Here is an 18282-nt window from a genome sequence, read left to right as displayed (position 1 = left end):
TTCATTTTTTCAGCAAATTGGAATCTCTAGCACAATATTTCGATTTATGGTGAATTTTTAAAAACTTTTTCTTACGCATCGGGTAACTCCGAAAATTTGTCGTCATTTTTGTCGTAATTTTGCACTGTTCTATATTGTTACATAAAAATGAAAATGTGCGCAATTTTCATGTACAATACAGAAAATACAACCCATGGTTGTAGCTTTTATTGGAAATAATTTCATATAAACCACGATAACTCAAAATTTCAACCTTCGGTCTTTGACTCAGAAATGGTAAACAAATGCAATTTTCATGATATAGTAATATTCAATCATTTACCTTCATTTTGCAGTCTAGCACAATATTTCGATTTATGTGAATTTTTGCACAAAATTCTTTCTCAGTAATGTTTGTACTGTTTTATATTAGTCGTTACATAAAGTTTTATATATGGAAATACACAATTTGTAGATACAAAGAAAATAACTCATGGTTGTAGCTTTATCAGTTTTGAAATATTTTCATATAAATCACGAATATTAGTAATTTCAACCTTCGGTCAACTTTAACTCGGCCGAAATGGTAAAAACACCAATTATAAGCTAAAAATTCTAGTAATATTCAATCATGTACCTTCATTTTGCAACAAACTGGAAGTCACAATATTTCGATTTATGGTGAATTTCTGAAGAAAAAATTTTTCCTTACGTCTGTGATATGTAACATCTCAGAAACATGTTGTCGTAATGTTTGCATCATTTTACATTAGTCGTTACATAAACTTTTATATATATGAAAATGTGCGCAATTTCATGTAGAATACAACAGAAAATAGCTCATGGTTGTAGCTTTTATCAGTTTTGAAATATTTTCACATAAATCCGATATGCAAAATTTCTTTGGTCAACTTTAACTCGGAATGGTAAAAAACACAATTGGGATTCTAGTAATATTCAATCGTTTAACTTCATTTTGCAATAAATTGAAGTCTCACAATATTTCGATTTATGGTGAATTTAAAAAAAACATTTCCTTACATTGTAGCGGTAACTCGCCGAACATCTCAGAAACGTCTCGTTGTCGTAATATTTGCACCGCTTTAAATTAGTCGTTACATAAGAAGTTTTATATATGAAGATGCGCAATTTCATGTACAATACAACAAAAAATAACTCAGTTTATCACCCATATAAATCACGATAAATAGAAAAATTCGACTTTCGGTCTTTAACTCGATTTAAAATGGTCGAAAACTGCAAGTAAGCTAAAACACAGGTAATATTCAATCAATTAGCTTCATTTTTCAACAAACGGAAGTCTCTAGCACAATATTTCGATTTGGTGAATTTTTTGGGAGGATATTTAATTCATGCATCATTTTGTAAATATTTTTCTCTGTGTTGTTTTTGATCGTTTTAAAATTTGAACAAATCATCGCAATTTAGTGTACAATACAACTAAAAAAATTAACTCATTAGCTTTAACTGTTTTGCTTACAGTGCAGATTTGTATACAATTATATAAGAGTTTTTTTTTTTTGCTTGTCATAATTCCAATATTTATAGATAATGATATTTTTTTCATTTCTGATGGTTGCATACTAAACTTCAGGCAATGTGAACTCTAATCTTAAAAACTGAGCGTGCTGTGATTTTTGAAAAAAAACTTTTTATAAAGAAACCGCATACGGAACGTTTTGTAAATAGGGCTTCAGCGTTAAAGGGTTAATGATGTTCACCAAAAAGTAACAAAATATTTGATGACACAGAGTCCAAATCTGTATATTCTCACTATAAACAAACCCATTCTGCAGTGCCTCAGGACACAGCAGCTACCATGTGATTAATGGGCACAAAAAAGGTAGTATGGTACACTATTAACCAAAATACACCTTGCAACCTTTGTGCCAGAGTACATTAAGTGATCAAAACTTACTAATGTCACAACTAAAGGTTGGAAAGGGAACAAAATGTCTCTTATGTGGATGACAGAACATGGTCATCCAGGATGCTGGACAAAGTTGTCTTGTAACAGCTTGCACTCCTGCAAAATCCAATGGAATGCTGGGATAGCTTCTCACCTTAACCAGTTGGTCACATCCTCCTTTAACACCACCACCTCTGATACAGGAGGACAAAGAACTTCCTCTCCAGTAAAACCCGAAAGAAAGGAAGGAGAACGAGGGAAGTGAACAGGAGTGGGTTCTACCCATGGGAGGATGCTGAGACGAGGGAACTTATTATTGCTACTATGAGTGCAGCAACTAATTCTGCAACAGGATATGGAGAAAACTGTGCAGTGCTCTCCTTTGGCATAAGAAACTAAGAAATTGATGCGTCTGTGACACAGAGGTACAAAAATCATTCATCCACTCCAATGTTGTAGATAAAATGACAAATTTTTTTATCAATTTATATTTTTCATTGCTAACAAACCTGCAGTCTTAACTTATGGATAATTCTTCTAGTAACAGCTGGAAAACCAGTAAAAAGAAAACAAACATGAAATTGTTGGCAACAAGGTAGGCTGATAGGCCTAGGTGGCAATGTCAACCTTATGAGTTGAAGAGATGACACTTCAGTTTCTTCCAGCCTAGGTAACCTGATTGAGGGGTGCTAGAGGTGGGCCCTATAAGTTAAGACCCCAAGTTTGTTAGCTATGAAAAATACAAATGGACTAAAAAATTCGTCATTTGTTCATATGCAGAACAAACCTGGGTCTTAACTTACGGATAGAATCACTTTTGGAGGAAGGAAAGAAAGTCTGGAACTGATTGGAGGTTCAGCACACCTGGTAACTCTTCCTGGCTTATAGAAGCCTATGGAAGGGAACCAAAGCCTCTGGCATTATAAATAAGTGATTATTCAATAGCCAGACTTCTGGGCCTTCGTACAATGTGATACGACAATTTAGAAGGGAGTTAAAGAACTACTGCATATCTTCAGATAAGAAACCTCTATGGCCGCCAATAGTTTGCTATTAATCCTCTCTCCCCTTGCTAAAGAGAAGAGGGGCGTTTTGCAAAAGTTTTGAAATTCCTATAGGAATAAGCAAAACTCAAACAAAAAGGCTGCAGTCTTGCCAGTATCACACCCGATCCAGCGCATGATGTAATGATTTCTCATTGCCTGCTGGGTAGAGAAGAAGAGACAGAAAAGGAAAGAGACCAGTCAACTCATTCATTCTCACTTTCAGACCATCATCTCAGATAAGATACAAACTGTCCCGCTAGGGTCACTGGATGAGTTACACAACCGGTTGAGCAGCCACCACCAGACCCAAGAAAAATTGTCCAAGGACCTCTGGGCAACATCCCACAGATAGAAGGAAGTGAAGGTGGTCTGACGAAGCCAAGTGCCAGCCTTCAAAATCCTTTGAACAGACAAGTTCTTCTAGAATGCCAAAGAAGGGCCTAGCCCTCTAACATCATGTGCTCTTGCATGCACTGTGTTAGGACTGGGGCATGAAGTTGAACCATCAGCTTGTCTGATAGTTTCACAAAGCCAAAAGGATATCACATTCTTGGACACTTCTTTCTTGTTCTGGCCAGAAATTTATGTCTTTGCCGATGCTCCTCATTTAATCAAGTTAGTAAGAAACAATTTTCTTGATTCTGGTTTTGAATTGCAAAGTGAAGATTTGTTCAGCGCAGATGTGTTAAGGAAATTATCCAAAGAAGTGAAAGCGACTTGAAACCCACATATCACCTAACAGAGAAACATAAGCAGGTAACAGGTTCAAAAAGCATGAATGTGAAGAAAGCAGTGCAGCTTCTTTTGGACACAACATCTAAAGCTTTAGATTTTTATGGAAATCAGGGACTTTTGAAAAACATGTACTGGGAAAGTACAAGGGGACTATATAAAGCTTGTTGACTCGTGGTTTGATATGTTCAATTCCAAGGGTGCCTTTTGACAGAAAAAATCTAGACATACTTATGGGTTGGTACGAAGCTGCCCCAAAATAAAAACCTTGACACCATGAAATCTACTGCAGAAACAATGCAAGTTTGCAAAAGTAATAAGATGTATCAGTTCCAAAAGGGACTTACTGTGTTGTGTCAATCCTTGCCAAGGTTGTATGAAATGTTGAAGAGTAAATATAATGTACCATACATAATTATATCTAGGCTTAATCAACATGGTTTGGAAAATATGTTTGGCTGTCTTAGACAAATGGGTGCAACCAATGATCATCCAACACCAGTTGAAGTAAAACACAGAATAAGGTCATATTTACTTGGCAAAAGAAGCCTCTAAACTGAAACATTGTAATTCAATGAAGGAGTGCAATTCTTCAAAATATATTTAGGAAGGAATGTTCAGTAAAGAAAAAAGTTGAAAATAATGGTTTAAATGAAACGGAGCTTGAAAAAGAGCTTTTGATCTCTGCAATGGTGTTTGCCTCTACTAAAGATGAAAATGAAGGTTGGACAATGTAGACAGAATTTCAGAGAGAACTTTGGAGAATATTGCAGAGAAGAGGTCAAGACAATGTGGCATCCAAATTTCCCTGTATCAATTCCTGGGAGAGAACTTTTGGTACAGAAGTGCATTGCAGCATGAGGATAAATTAACGGAACCAAGTGCTGCAGAGTTTTTTTGAAAAACTGAAGTTAATGAAAAACTTTTAAAACGTAGCAAACTGAGACCCGGAAAGAGTTTTATGTGATTTGGTACGTCATGTGTGTTTCTTTCCAGTTATATTGTTTTTCAGATGTTGGATGGTTTTAGGATCAATTCCTGGGCCCAAATGCATCGAATTAAAAAAAGAAAAGATTAGTTAACTAAATAATGGTATGTCAAATTCTATTTTTTATCTTCTGGTCTTGCTAAGTATTTTTTTTTTGTTATCACATCAGATGCTAATTTACTAAATATAATGAGGTTTAAATAAATGTCAAGTCAAATGCTAATAAAAGAATACTCATTTTAAAATTTTGTATATAAAGTTTATATAACAGAAATGGAGATGGGAGTTATAAATAACTGACCATATGATAAACTTATAATCACAACAACTCCAACAACTCCCGTACCTAAAAGGACAACCCTTCTTGAAATTAAAGTTGCTCCCGAGGTACCTAAAAGGACAACCCTTCTTGACTGCTCCGACCCTGAATCCCTGGCCTCCAGGCAAAGGATTAAAATACCCCACAACCCCCCATGCAACCAAAGTGACTGTACCTAACTCCCCCCTTCAATATACCTTGGTTGAGACTGCTCTGAAAGTAGGGATCAAGCCACAACTTTGAATTCTCCAGTCTCTGGTCCAATGGGAAAGCCCTCGACAAGACTGTGTCTGTGACCATGCCCAGGTAAAGAATCTTCTGACTGGGGGGGAGATGCAACTTCTCCAAATTGACCACGATGCCTAAGTTCATGACAAAACTGAAGAAGACAGCCCCTGTCTTGGATTAACTTCTTCCGAAACACCGCCAAGACCAGTCAGTCGTCGAGGTATCTGGGAAGACGAATTCCCTGAGAGTGGGCCCACAATGAAATCAAGGTGAATACCCTTGTGAATACATGGGAGCTGTTGAGAGGCCGAAGCACAAAACTTTGAATTGGAAAACTAACTCTCCCAGGCTGAAGCAGAGAAATTTCCTGGAGGAAGGATGTATTGGAATCTGGAAGTACACATCCTTTAGGTCTTTCAAAAGCATAAAGTCATTCTCCCTGATGGCTGCCAACATCGTTTGAGGAATCTCCATCTTGAATCTGGTCTTCCTGATGAAGAGGTTCAGGGTCAACAGGTCTATCACTGGCTGCCAATCGCCTATCACCTTGGGAATGAGAAAGACCCGACTGTAAAAACCTGGAGAAGGATGCTCTACCATTCCACTGCTCCTTTCTCCATCATCTTTGCCACTTCGCCTTGGAGAGCTTGATGTTTAACAAGCTGAGAGCATACCTCACATGATGAGGAGGCCGATTGGAGAGAAGGGGAGAGAAGTCAAAGGGTAGTAGATATCCCACCTCGAAGAACATCTACTACCCACTCTTCTGCTCCAAAGACCTGCCATTTAGCCCAATGTTTCACCATGCATCCCCACCTGGTGACAAACTGTGGGGAGGGCACCTACTCTATCATTTATCCTCATCTTACCTCTAAAGCCTCTTGTGGGCTTAGAGGAACAGGACTGAAAGGAACACTGCTGGGAACCCTTGTTGGCTGCTGCAGCAGGAGCCTGACCATGACCTGCTGGATGATGAGGCAATCGTAGTCTTTTTGAGGAAAGGCTTTGGGCCTTGAGGTACCAGGATCAAAGCTCAAATGGCCTTCAAAGTAAAAGAACTAGAGGAACGGGACTGAAAGGAACGCTGTTGGGAAACCAACTTAGAACGAGGAGGATTCGAAGACTTAGAAATGGCTTGATGGACCAAAGCTGATGAAGTGCAGAGCTTGAAAAACAGAGAGCTGTCTCCATTTGTTTTACAAGGACTTTGATCAAACTGGCTTGTTAAAATTGTTATGGGCTGCCCAAAAGGAAGAACCTGTATTGGCAAGCTAGCCTAATCTAGACAGACAAGACAGGCTTGTTAAACTTAGTAACCATCATATGGAAACTTAGTAACAATCATATGGAAACTACCAAAACAAACTGTGGAAAGCTAAGCTGAGTTGGGATGAATTCACTCATAAATAATTAGTCAGTAACTTATAAACTGATATTAGATATACAGTATAAGCTTCCTAGAAGTGTTTGTCACAAGGAAAACACGAATACATTAAATTTTTTCTGTAATGCTAGTGGCTCTTGGCATCCAACACTGGCATATGTTATTAATGCTGAAGACATTCAGTTATTACTGAGAAGCAGCAGGGTTGATAAAATGAAGTAAAAGTTAATCTCACTATTGGAACTGATAGCTGTAATGTTGGAGTGCCAAATGGCACCATAATCTGTAATGACTATGAAATTCTACACGTTTGGTCAGACAGTTAAACCACTGTACAATAAGCTGAGAATAAATTTAGTGTATGTAAAAAGCAGAAGAGAGGAAATTTTGTCTCTGCATGTGAAGTTTAAATTCAGTTTGTAAAGCCTGCAACCTTAACACTGGCCTTTTCTCATTGGTGGGTGAGGGAACCAGACTGTAGTACAAGAAATCATTACTTAACATGGTTTGCTGGAACCTGCAGAATCATTATTTCCTGCAGAGGTACCCTATATTGAATAAACTGATTGGTGTGACAGTCTACATATTCAAATTCACCCTGAGCTATCCAAAGTTGGATAGTTATATGAGCTGGTTGAGGCAGCAGTAACCATTGGTTTACCTAGCTTTGGAAATTCAGTTCATTTCTGACCTCAATCTCTATTTGGATATGGATAAAGTTATCTAAAGTTTTGCCTAAATTGCTAGCTGAGGCAACTGATAAACTGATTTACCAAAGGTTCTCTGGCATCATAACATCAAAGGTCACTGAGTCCAACATCCTATGTTAAAAAAAAATAAAGTAAGTGAACCCAAATAAATTAAAAACCAGAAAAATTAATAAATAAATCAGATGATGTAAATGTATTGTAAAATGCCAGCTACTGAAATAAAACCAAAAACGTCACTCACAGCAAAAAATTACATCTGTCTATATTTCTGACAAGGGTGTACCTGCCATCCCAACAAGAACCTCTGAGAGGTATCACTTTCCAAGATCCCCAAGACTGTTGCATTCAACCAGCAAATGTCTCACAATCAAAGGAACTAAACAGTCTTCACAAAATGGCTGGAAATCACCAGCTATCAAGTATTTGTGTTAGGTGAGTTTGTCCTGTATGAAACCAACATTGTAACATATGCATTCTGAGCACATTTCCATACTCCTAAAAATATAGGACACTCGAGATCTTATTGTGATTTATGGAGTCCCAACGTTCTTGCCTGATGTCTTGAATTAATACTCTGATTTGTGAAATGAAAACATTACAAAAAAGTGGAAGACTCCTGGGAAGCATTTAAAATTCAACCTGCTCTGCTAGTTACGAGGGACACCACTCCAATAATAAGAACAGTAATACAGTAATAATAATGATGATATTTGAGAAAATACCATTAATACAGCAGCATTTTGGAGTTTGGCTTGATACAAGTTCTGGTAATCTATGGCATCTGGGTAAACATTAGTCTACCAGTTGCCTTACTTCACACAGAAAACCCGAGCATATTTTGAGCCTTTTTTTGACAAAAATTTCTTACATGCCATCATACGTGGTATACATCACTGTTAGGCAGGAATCTATAAGCAGAGCTCCAATACCACATTTGATCAAATATGCTATACTCTTCTTCTCCAAATTTTCCCTCACTTTATTACACCATCTAATCCTTTGCCTCCCTCTGATCTTTTATCCTTAACAGGTTTGATCCAAGCCCTCTTCTCCTCCCTTCCCCGTCACCCTTACAGCATGCCCAAATGCCCAAACCATCTCGATCGCAACCTTTCTATCATATCAATAATCTTTACCACTCCTGCATGTCCCCTAATTTCTTCATTTTCTAGCAGTAGCAAGAACCCCAAAATACACCTCAGCATCCTCATTTCTGTTCGGGCCAGCACCTGTTCTTCCTTCCCTTTTAATTCCCATGTTTGTGAACCAATTATCATAACTGGTCTGATTATGGCATAAAATAGCTTTACTTTTAATTTATAAGGCATTACTTTACCATACAGTGCCCTTGCCACCTTCCTCCATTTTTCCTAATCTGCTCTTGTCCTGCTTTCAACCTCAGCTTCACACGCTCCCTCCTGTCTTCAGGTAGATCTGATATACTTAAAATTCTCTTGTTTTCAATTTAGGCCTCTCCAATTTGCAGAAATAGCCGATCCCTCACTGCTTGCCAGACACCATAACCTTACTTTTACCCACATTTACCCTCATACTATCCCATTCAAGAGACTTTTGCCACTCTCTTTACCTCTCTTTGTAATTCTTTATCCATCCCTTCACTCAATACATCCTTAACCAGTTCAAACAGAAACGGGCTAGGTGCTGATCCTTGATGTAAACCAACTCTAACTTTAAACATTTCTGTTGTGCCACAGGCTAACGTTAAGCTGTCCTTGTTCTTTTATATATCATTTCAACCAAACTAAACATTTCTCACACTTTCCTCTTTCTTCAACATCAAAACACTACCTCCATTAGTATTCTATCAGATACCTTCTCTGAGTCTATAAATGCACAGTACAACTTTCGATTACCTTCCAGTATCTTTTCCTGTAAATGTCCTACTTTAATCAACATGTCTTAGAACCCTTTTTCATCCTCACTCTTCCAGAATTAGTGGGGATGACAGAAAGAGATATACCTGAACCCTGTTAAACCTCTAATATTCATATTCATGTCACCAGATGTAACAAAAAGATATTCCTGTACCATTATGGAGTTCTAACATTTACATCAATGGCATAAGGTATGCCTTCAGCTTATTAATCAAATTTTCATGATTTCAGTAGCCTTACAGCCTGAACAAATTATCAGTTGTATTTTTTAGCCCAAGTTAAACTGCATGAAGGTCAACATATGGTTTCACATCTAAGTACATGGTCTTTCCTTATAGAGTTATGGCATATAGTACTTAATACAAATTAATGAAAAATTTTAAAAACATGTCATATTTCTAAGATAAAAACTATTGCCTTAATCACTGCCCTGCCACTTCTCCCCTGACTGGTGCAAACACATTAGTCAGAGAGCAAACATCAGACAATACTGAATAAGAAAAAGATGGATTTGGGGAGCTATCTCAAGTCATGGCCATTAATCCCCTTAAATTCTCAGCAAGTTGTCTATTTGTATGAAATGACGTACTGTAATAAAACAATGGCTTGTATCTATAAAACATTAAATTTGTTTTTAAAATGTTAGTTTTGTACAATAAATGTACAGTATAAACACTGAATACAACACATACATATTAAAATACTCTCCTATTCAAAGTAGTTTTTTCATTGTTTAAAATTACATTTACCCTAAATTTTAAAGTTAACTGCTTTAGTTCTATGCTGCAAGATACAGTATTCCGAACATTATTATACAGTACATACCTTTCAACTTGGAAAAGGTTAAATAAACTGTTCCTGTTATATAGTATGGCTATATAACAACTATTTGACATAACTATTTGATATAACTAGGTTTGGGCACATTTGAACTTACAAACAAACAATCATGAAGTGCCTCTCAGAGCATATACTTGTTCACAGATAAGGGTTCATTTACATCAATGTTATGGTCACCTAGCCAGAGGGAAGTCCTATCTTCACTAGGGCCAATTGCAACTTGACCACAAAACAACATTCTCCTTTGGTCATGGTGAAGTTCTGATGGTATAATTTATTACAATAAGATAGTTCTTACCTACTCAAAAGGATGAAACATTACTGCAACTTACTGCAAAACCACAGCACATAAGCAAAAAAAACTCTAATACTTATCACACTACTGCTACCTAATTGGCCAAATTAATAGTAGTACAGTACTGTATTTCTAATACCGATTCTAAAAATATTTCAGTCCCTTACTACAACTATCATACTGCAATTATAATGAAACTATTCACTTTTAAGTTAAAAAAATAAAAACTATTCTAAAAATTCATCAAAAGCAACAGTATACAAAAGTTTTTTATATTTACCAGAAAAGATACATGAAGTAGGCTGCAACAATTGGTTTAAAGCGCTTCACTCCAGTTTCATACGTGTGCTGCACCATGAAAACTTCAATCAGAACTCCAATTGCAGGTAAAGTGTGCATCACATGATTAAGCCAGCCAGGGAACCACAAGTCTAATGAGACTGGGAATATCAGTTCTCGATCAATTGAGTAAAGGCCCCAAAATATAATGGAAACAAACTGTTGAAAAATGAAAGTAATAAAGAAAATTAATATTGTAACCATACTCAATGAAAATATCAAATTTGCGATAAAAGCCAAGGCTGATAAAAAACAGCTATAAACAATGTGTAAACATACTGCAGACTAAAGTGTAAACAGTTTCTCAGTACAGTATATCATTTAAGGAAAATACACTCTACTAAGGCACGTTAAGTAAAAACAAAAGCATGAGCATCAATACAATATTCTCAATTTATGAAGATACTAACTGTTGCAAATGCTTGATGCATAATCATAAACAACAATGGGAACATCATTAAGGCATCACTATAGTCTCGTATACATAGAAGATGAAGTATTCCTAAATATAGCTACTACATTAAACAGTTATATGGGTATAGAAAACATTACAGACTTTCATACAGACTTGAAAACTACGTAAGGCTTATATCAAAGTATATCATAATTTGCAATGCCTATGGCTCATGAAAATACCTTCTTTATCCCCACCCCAAAACCTGAAGAAAAAGTTAAGTTTAACCAGACCACTGAGCTGATTAACAGCTCTTCAGTGGCCTGAAGGATTAGGAAACATCTTACGTGGCTGAACCATTGGTTACCTGTAGCAGGACCTACAGCTTATTGTGGAATCCGAACCACATTATAGCAAGAATGCGAATTTCTATCGCCAGAAATAAAACTGTACCTGGTGCCTACATCAGCAGAATATTTGTAACATCAACAAAGAGGATTTAGCATACTGCATAGCAACCCTACTGCAGGAGAGTACCACTTCTGCTCTTTCATCTTTCTGCCTAAATTCCAAACTAGTTCAATCATCTGGGAACCTCCTTTTTAATACTGGTGAACCCTGTTAAGTTTCACTGAAGAACAACCAGTAGGACCACAAAGATCAAACACTTAAAAGAGAGTAGATCTATAACTTTAACTGCTGAGACTGATAGCTTCTTCTGTTATCTTGAGGGTAGGAGAAAGTCAGCAATAAGCAAAACAGTGACAATGATTTGATTAACAACCCTTTCACTGCACAGTAACAGAAGGTTTCGTTTTGCCTGACAGAAGCTGTGATAGTACCTCAGCCAGGCTTGGAGGCAGCTTCAGCTGTTTCTGCTGAAAAAACATTCAGATACAAAGGTCTAAAATCTTCAATTTTATGTGGAACCTGTGAAAACACAGTGGGCAAAGAAGTTTCCTTCTAGTAAGGAACCTTCCCAGAAGACCCCTTAATGGTGACAGAAGTCTGTAAACCAAATACAGTAGTCATTTGTCATATTCTTGGAGGTTTTTGTCTTAATCAGTATGGGCGATTACACTGAAAGGATGAAAGGTCTAAATATCCAGACCATCCCATGACTGTAACACTGCATTCCTCTCCCAGAGTAAAAAAGATCTGGGAGAGTATAACAATACAAAAGAAGCTTGTCATTCATGCTGGACGGGAATAAGTCTAACATGGGTGTGCCCCACAGCAGTCATTGGGCTCAACAGACATCTAAATGAAGTGACTGTATTCCAAATGGGAAAACTCGATTCCTACCAGTGCAACTGTCCAAGACTATTTTGTTCCTCCCTGAGACAAAGATCATTATAATCTCAACATCATTGCTGTCCATCTGTCTTGTTGATTCTCCAAGTAAGTCACTATGGTCATGTTCTCCAACATAATTCTGTCACACCTCTTATATGGGGCCTGAATGATTGTAGACCCAGAGGAATGACTTTTAGCTCCAAGAAATTTGTGTGGAGCTCCTCCTATAATATCCACATCTCAGCAGCCTGGATCTAGAAAATGAGCTCACTATCCTAGTGCCAATACATCTGTGAAGAGAATCTTTGAGAAGGGAGGAACCTGCAGAGCTCCTACATTAAGGTTCTGAGAGTCCTGCTACTCCTGGAGATCTCTCAGCCTACTGTCTTGGTAAAATAAGGTGGTTGCCCAGCAGAATCATAAATGACCATGATTTGTTGAACTGAAGTTGAAGGGAGCAAATCCAGGACCAACTGCAAGAGAACAACTCCTCCAAGGAGACCAAGTGGCCAACAAGAACCTGCCATATCTTGGCCGGGAATCTCGCCTTCAGAAAAACATCCTTTTTAATGTCGGTGACCACTGGATCATCCCCTGCCAGGTGTACAAAGGCACCCATAGTGTCAATGCCAATCCCTACCTAGATAGTTTGACCTTGTAGCTGGTTCTAGATCTGTCTTCTCAGCGTTGACCTAGAGACCTAGGGCTTGGCCCAACTGAAAAAGCTGATGCATATGTTGTTAAAGTTCCTCAAATCATGGAGCTATCATGAGCCAGTTGTCTATGTACCTCTGAGGCCTGCACAGCCTTGTTACAACTGGAGCAACAGTCCTGAAGAAAACCTGTAGGGTCACGTCCACCCTAAAACAGAGGACCCTGAAATGGAATACCCGGCCTGACCACCCAAAACTAAAATACTACTGGGGATGGGTGCACAGGAATGTGAAAGCATGTGTTGCTCAGGCTTATTAATACCTAGATGATCTATTGTAATATCAAAGAACTATTCTGTGGCATAAAAACAAAACCTTGAAACAAATCTCTTCAGGTTTTCCCTATCTTCATGTTGTGTAGCCAGCTTCTTGATGCTGGGGTCTTTACAAATACACACAAAGATACATCTAGTAACCAACTTTGTTAAAAAATCTAACTTTTATGGTCCAAAAAGACTAACACAACATACTTTTTCCTTATTTACAACTGGAAGGTTACAAGTGAAATGTAACTATCTTGGTCCATAACTGTTCTTAATGAAGACTTATTCATCTTAATAAAACATTCGTTGATTTCTCATTAAAAAATACTTTTCATGTCAGATATTAAATAGTTTTTCACATATATTTATGTCCAGTATCTTATGCACTGAGGTACAGATGCAGTCAATATCAATAGTATATCTAATAATTTAACTGCCTAAATAACCTAAATGATAAATCATGCATATTAAATGAGAAAATAAGATTAAGTGAAAATGAACACAACTTTATTTATTTTAAATTATTTTTGAACACATTTTATCACATTTTTATCTCTTTTCAAATCACTTTTAAACAAAATACTTTACCTTTCATTGCTTGCAATCTTTTAAAATCCTTTCAAAAATGAATGAAAAAGCCAAACAATTTTTCAGCTCTACTACTGAAATGTTTATAGTCACCCCCAAACTGGAAAATGTCATCTCTACAAAAAAAATTTATTTGTCACAGTTGCCATTTCAAAAAATGGTTTTGAAAACAGAAAAATGGAGACAAAACCTGGACAAAAAAATTAAGCACAGTATGTGGTTTCTGGGGGGTTCATCACCATCTATGTATGCCTAAATTTTGTGCAAATTATCAGGTCTACAGACACAGTCCTCCTAATTTCATCAATTCACACGTTTACAGTTCCAGATTGGGAAATCATTAAACTGGCAAGAAAGGCAATGACCTTGCAAAAAATGTAATATCTCACAGCAAATGCCTTGTAAAAAGTTGTCTATGTGAACCAACTTCAACTGATCAAGTGCAGCCACAGAGAAGAACCGATGAACAAATACACATGCACACACATACTAACTCTGTCATATTTTTGATACACACTTTATCACAAAGACTGCATAAGCACAAGATTCACTAAATATCCACAAGGTAAAAACAAAATGGCTGTAGAGTGATTTTACAGTAATCACAAGGGGTGAACAAGTTTTTTGTTGTACAGAGAAACAGAGTTACCAGAGTTATAATTAACTAACAAATTAACCATAAAGGAGGCACAAACACAGAATAATACAAGCAGATATCATTAAGAATGAAAGCTAATAAAACATAAAAACCGAATAGATCACTAAGCAAACCCACTCCAGACCACCTAATCTCTTCATCTCACGAAAATTAAGGGGAATCTACTCAACAACTGCCTCGCCCCTAGAAAACTTGGGGACATAATAAAACATACACCAGTTTGCACATTACAATAATTTCCCAAAATAAAGCAAAATCTGATAAATAGGCAGATCATGAGTGCAACAACAATGAGCTAAAGACCAGAAGCCCTCAGCTTTTGCACAGAACACTATTTTACTGGGATATGAAATAAATCACATAACATGTACATTTTCCAGTATGATGTTCAAATGTGCTTTGGCCTTGAGACATGTTAATGCATTTTGTTACTTCAAATATTCACTGATCACAACTCAAAGCCTGACCAACACTGATCCTGGAGCAATTATAGCATCCTGAAAATATGTAAGGTAAAGTACCTACAGGCCTAAGGGAAAAAGGGTACTAGAGCGAGTAATTTCAGGAAGGTCTTCTCTACTAGATTATCACTTCCACCTTAGACCAAGATTAGATTAACAAACAACTCACACAAAACTACATCACAGCATTAGCTACAATGGTAGTAGCAAGGTCCTTGCGTTAGTATCTAGGACTGCAGTGCAAAATTCTGTTTCTAAATACAGTATACAATATTTGAGTACAACAGCATGTAGAACTATCCCGTAATATTTTCTGAACCACATTCACTCCTCACTGATTAGTGCAAGTGAATTAAAATTCTCTCTTGTCCTGTCCTGTGCCTCTAAAAATCTAAGTCTTTTATGGGTCCGAGTATCCAAGAGTTGACACTACCACTGAGATCAGCTTGGCATACTCTCAGTCTCTTGGTGTAGTTAGGGAATGTACAAGCAGACCATCTATGATTTGATTGATTTATAAAAACAGGCTACTTGACAATGTTGTTGCTCTTTTCAGCCTGGGATATGAAAAAGAGGAGTCAAGAAGTTGGACAGAAAGATAAAAAGATCCAGAAAATAAAGGAAATAAAGCATAAGGCTCTGAGGGCAAACCTGGAAGAAGCCCCACAGTTGCACTAAGAAGTAATAATTAGAGATGTTTGACTGCAAGACTGAAGAAAGGTAAAGTAAAAAAAAGCTAAAAAGTTGGTGCAATTAGGGGATGAAGGGATGCTGCAAACACCCTTTAGTCATGCCTACAGTGTACCGCAATAGGTGCACTGATGGCACTAGCCTCCTATACAGCAAACCATCTAAGAAACTAGAGGCAAAAACTGCAGGACAGCCAATCCATGTCCCATCCAATCAAGGAAGCAAAGGGAACAAACTGGTCTGTAGTGCTTATTGAATTCCCATTAATGGCACTTCAAGATTCATTTGCCTCAATTAGTCCAACTGTATGCCCAAGAACAGTCTGTTGCACCCTTGCGTAGTTATCACCTTTAAGTTATAAGAGGTGCTAGTATTACAATCTACATTTGTTCAAAAGTGTATTTTGTATCTGCAAGCCTGTTACGCAGTGTTTGTGCCTATGAAACCAACAAAATCCAAGACATTTTTATCTGTGCTATCATGCTAGAGGCCTCTACACAAAAAATTACACAGCATTAACACTTACAGCCAAATCCCTGATTATTAGAGATTCTTTTATGACATTCATACCCAAAGTGAAGACTTTATTCCCTAATTATGTTGACATATGATTAAAGTATTTAGATTTATTTTTGTCATTCCTCTAGGTTATTCAAGAAACAAAAATCAGTGACGTAAAGTGAATACATACCAAGCCCATAGGAAACACTAATGTAGTGAAAAGCCAATCGCGGTATTTCTGAAGTGCACTCTGCTGCTTCTGGATCTTAGCTTCTGACCCAAATAAATCATTGGCAACGCAGAGCCCAAAGTATCCACACTGTAGAAGCTGCAAAGCAAACAATTAAACATTTTATCTCCCAGCTAAAAAGCATTTTGAGAATCATTAAATTACACCAAAAGAGATGAAACTGAGAGCAATTTAGTTTGAACAGGACATCAAAATGAAGTTTATCAAAAGTACTTAAGCTATTTTTTAACCTAATATTATTACCACCCATAAACGTTACTGCACTTCTAAGGAATAAGAATTGACACCAAAGTGGAACATATCTATAAAGAGTCTAGGACATGTCACTGATGCCACAGAAATACAACACAATATAATGTAAGCTTCTGGACAGATTATGCCTTAGAACTGATCTTGAATCATAGTGTATGAATTTTGCAACATATGTTGCAATATAAATAACTAAATCCATTTTAGTCCAAAGTGGAAAATATATCTTTTTAAATATAATAATAATGGAATCCAAAGATCTAATGCTTAAAATTTTAACCAATGTCATTGATATCTCAAAAGATGGGTTACACTACTATTTCATATAATTCATATAAATATAACAAATTTTGAACAACCAACTGTACTGTATTTTTCCTAGATACACAAACCAGAGCCTTTCATAATAGAGTATCTTGCAGTGCGAGCTGAAACCTGTCAAAACTTGGAAACAAGGTGGTTAATCAGGTGGTTAACAGGTGGGGACAGGGGCCCAATGGGGGAGTATCCCTCACTCACTGACCAACACACTCACTTTTCCTTGGGCTGCAGGGAATGAGTGGGGCGACTGAAGTGGAACTAAACAAAAAAAGTTCTGGTTTGTATACATAGGTAAAATACAAATTGTTATTCAAAATATGTTATTTCTTCCTAGAAATACAAAACACTGCTTTTTATACAGGAGACTTACTCCTAGGTGGGAGGTCAGTCCCCTTCAAGTGAATGGAGTTGAGAACCACCATGAAATTGCCATGATCCTTGTAAGCAAGAGAAGTCCATGAATCCTAAAACCCTAGCGGGCCGCTGAAATAGTTGGCTAGTAGGGCCCTAGGCCTGAGTGACTCTTCTATGGCACAGGAGACTTCATGTTGGATGCTGGAATAAAGTCCACTTAGTCCCTTCTCCTCAAGGTTATGAGAGAAAGGGTGAAGGAGACACCTCCCAGTCATCAACTGGGAGAGGACAATGACCGGGAGAGGATACCTTATGAGCAGTCATCTGTACCCTGCCTACCTCCAGCTTGTACTTCAGCCCAGGCTACTCTAGAAAGAAGGAATAAGGATGGAATGGCCCTTCTTCCAACAGTGCTGCCAGACAAGTTACGGAAAATGAGGAAGGAGGAGAAGGAAGGCAAAGTGCACCTTGACTTCTTTGACTTATTAAGATCCAAAGGGTTCTCCAAACTCTCCCAGGCCTACCAAGGACTGAAATGAGGCAGGTAATCCTGAAAAGACAGGAGCTGCAGTGGGAAATGCAAAAGCAGTAAAAGATGGAACAACTGAAACATCATAAACAATGGTGGTCTTACACAGAGGCTACAACTGAAGCAGAGATCTACCACAGCAGATGTCAAGCTCTTACCAACAGCAAAATGCTCCAGGAAGGTAATGAGGGACAGAACCCCCATTAAGCCATGAGAGGGCCACTGCACCTTCATCAGTTCCTACATCTCATTTGGAGGCCTTGGAGTAATCAACACAACAGATGAAGGAAAGGTACAAGCTGAGAAAGGATAGACGGAAGCACTAAGTTA

General features: G+C 37.5%; 1 protein-coding gene across 1 annotated transcript in view; it reads right to left on the bottom strand.

The window, feature by feature from the left end:
- The window catches only part of LOC136851641 (androgen-induced gene 1 protein-like), a 136747-nt gene that overhangs the window by 20796 nt on the left and 97669 nt on the right, over positions 1-18282 (bottom strand). Inside the window, exons 5-6 of the mRNA XM_067126042.1 lie at positions 16440-16577; positions 10627-10844 (exon numbers count right to left, since the gene is read on the bottom strand). Of these exons, the coding sequence (XP_066982143.1) occupies positions 10627-10844; positions 16440-16577 (356 nt within the window). The remainder of the gene's footprint in view (positions 1-10626; positions 10845-16439; positions 16578-18282) is intronic.

The sequence above is a fragment of the Macrobrachium rosenbergii genome, chromosome 3 (assembly GCF_040412425.1).
Source record: "Macrobrachium rosenbergii isolate ZJJX-2024 chromosome 3, ASM4041242v1, whole genome shotgun sequence".
Taxonomy (NCBI): Eukaryota; Metazoa; Arthropoda; class Malacostraca; order Decapoda; family Palaemonidae; genus Macrobrachium; species Macrobrachium rosenbergii.
The sequence above is the reverse complement of the archived record's forward strand: the minus strand, read 5'-3'. Positions and strand labels throughout refer to the sequence as shown.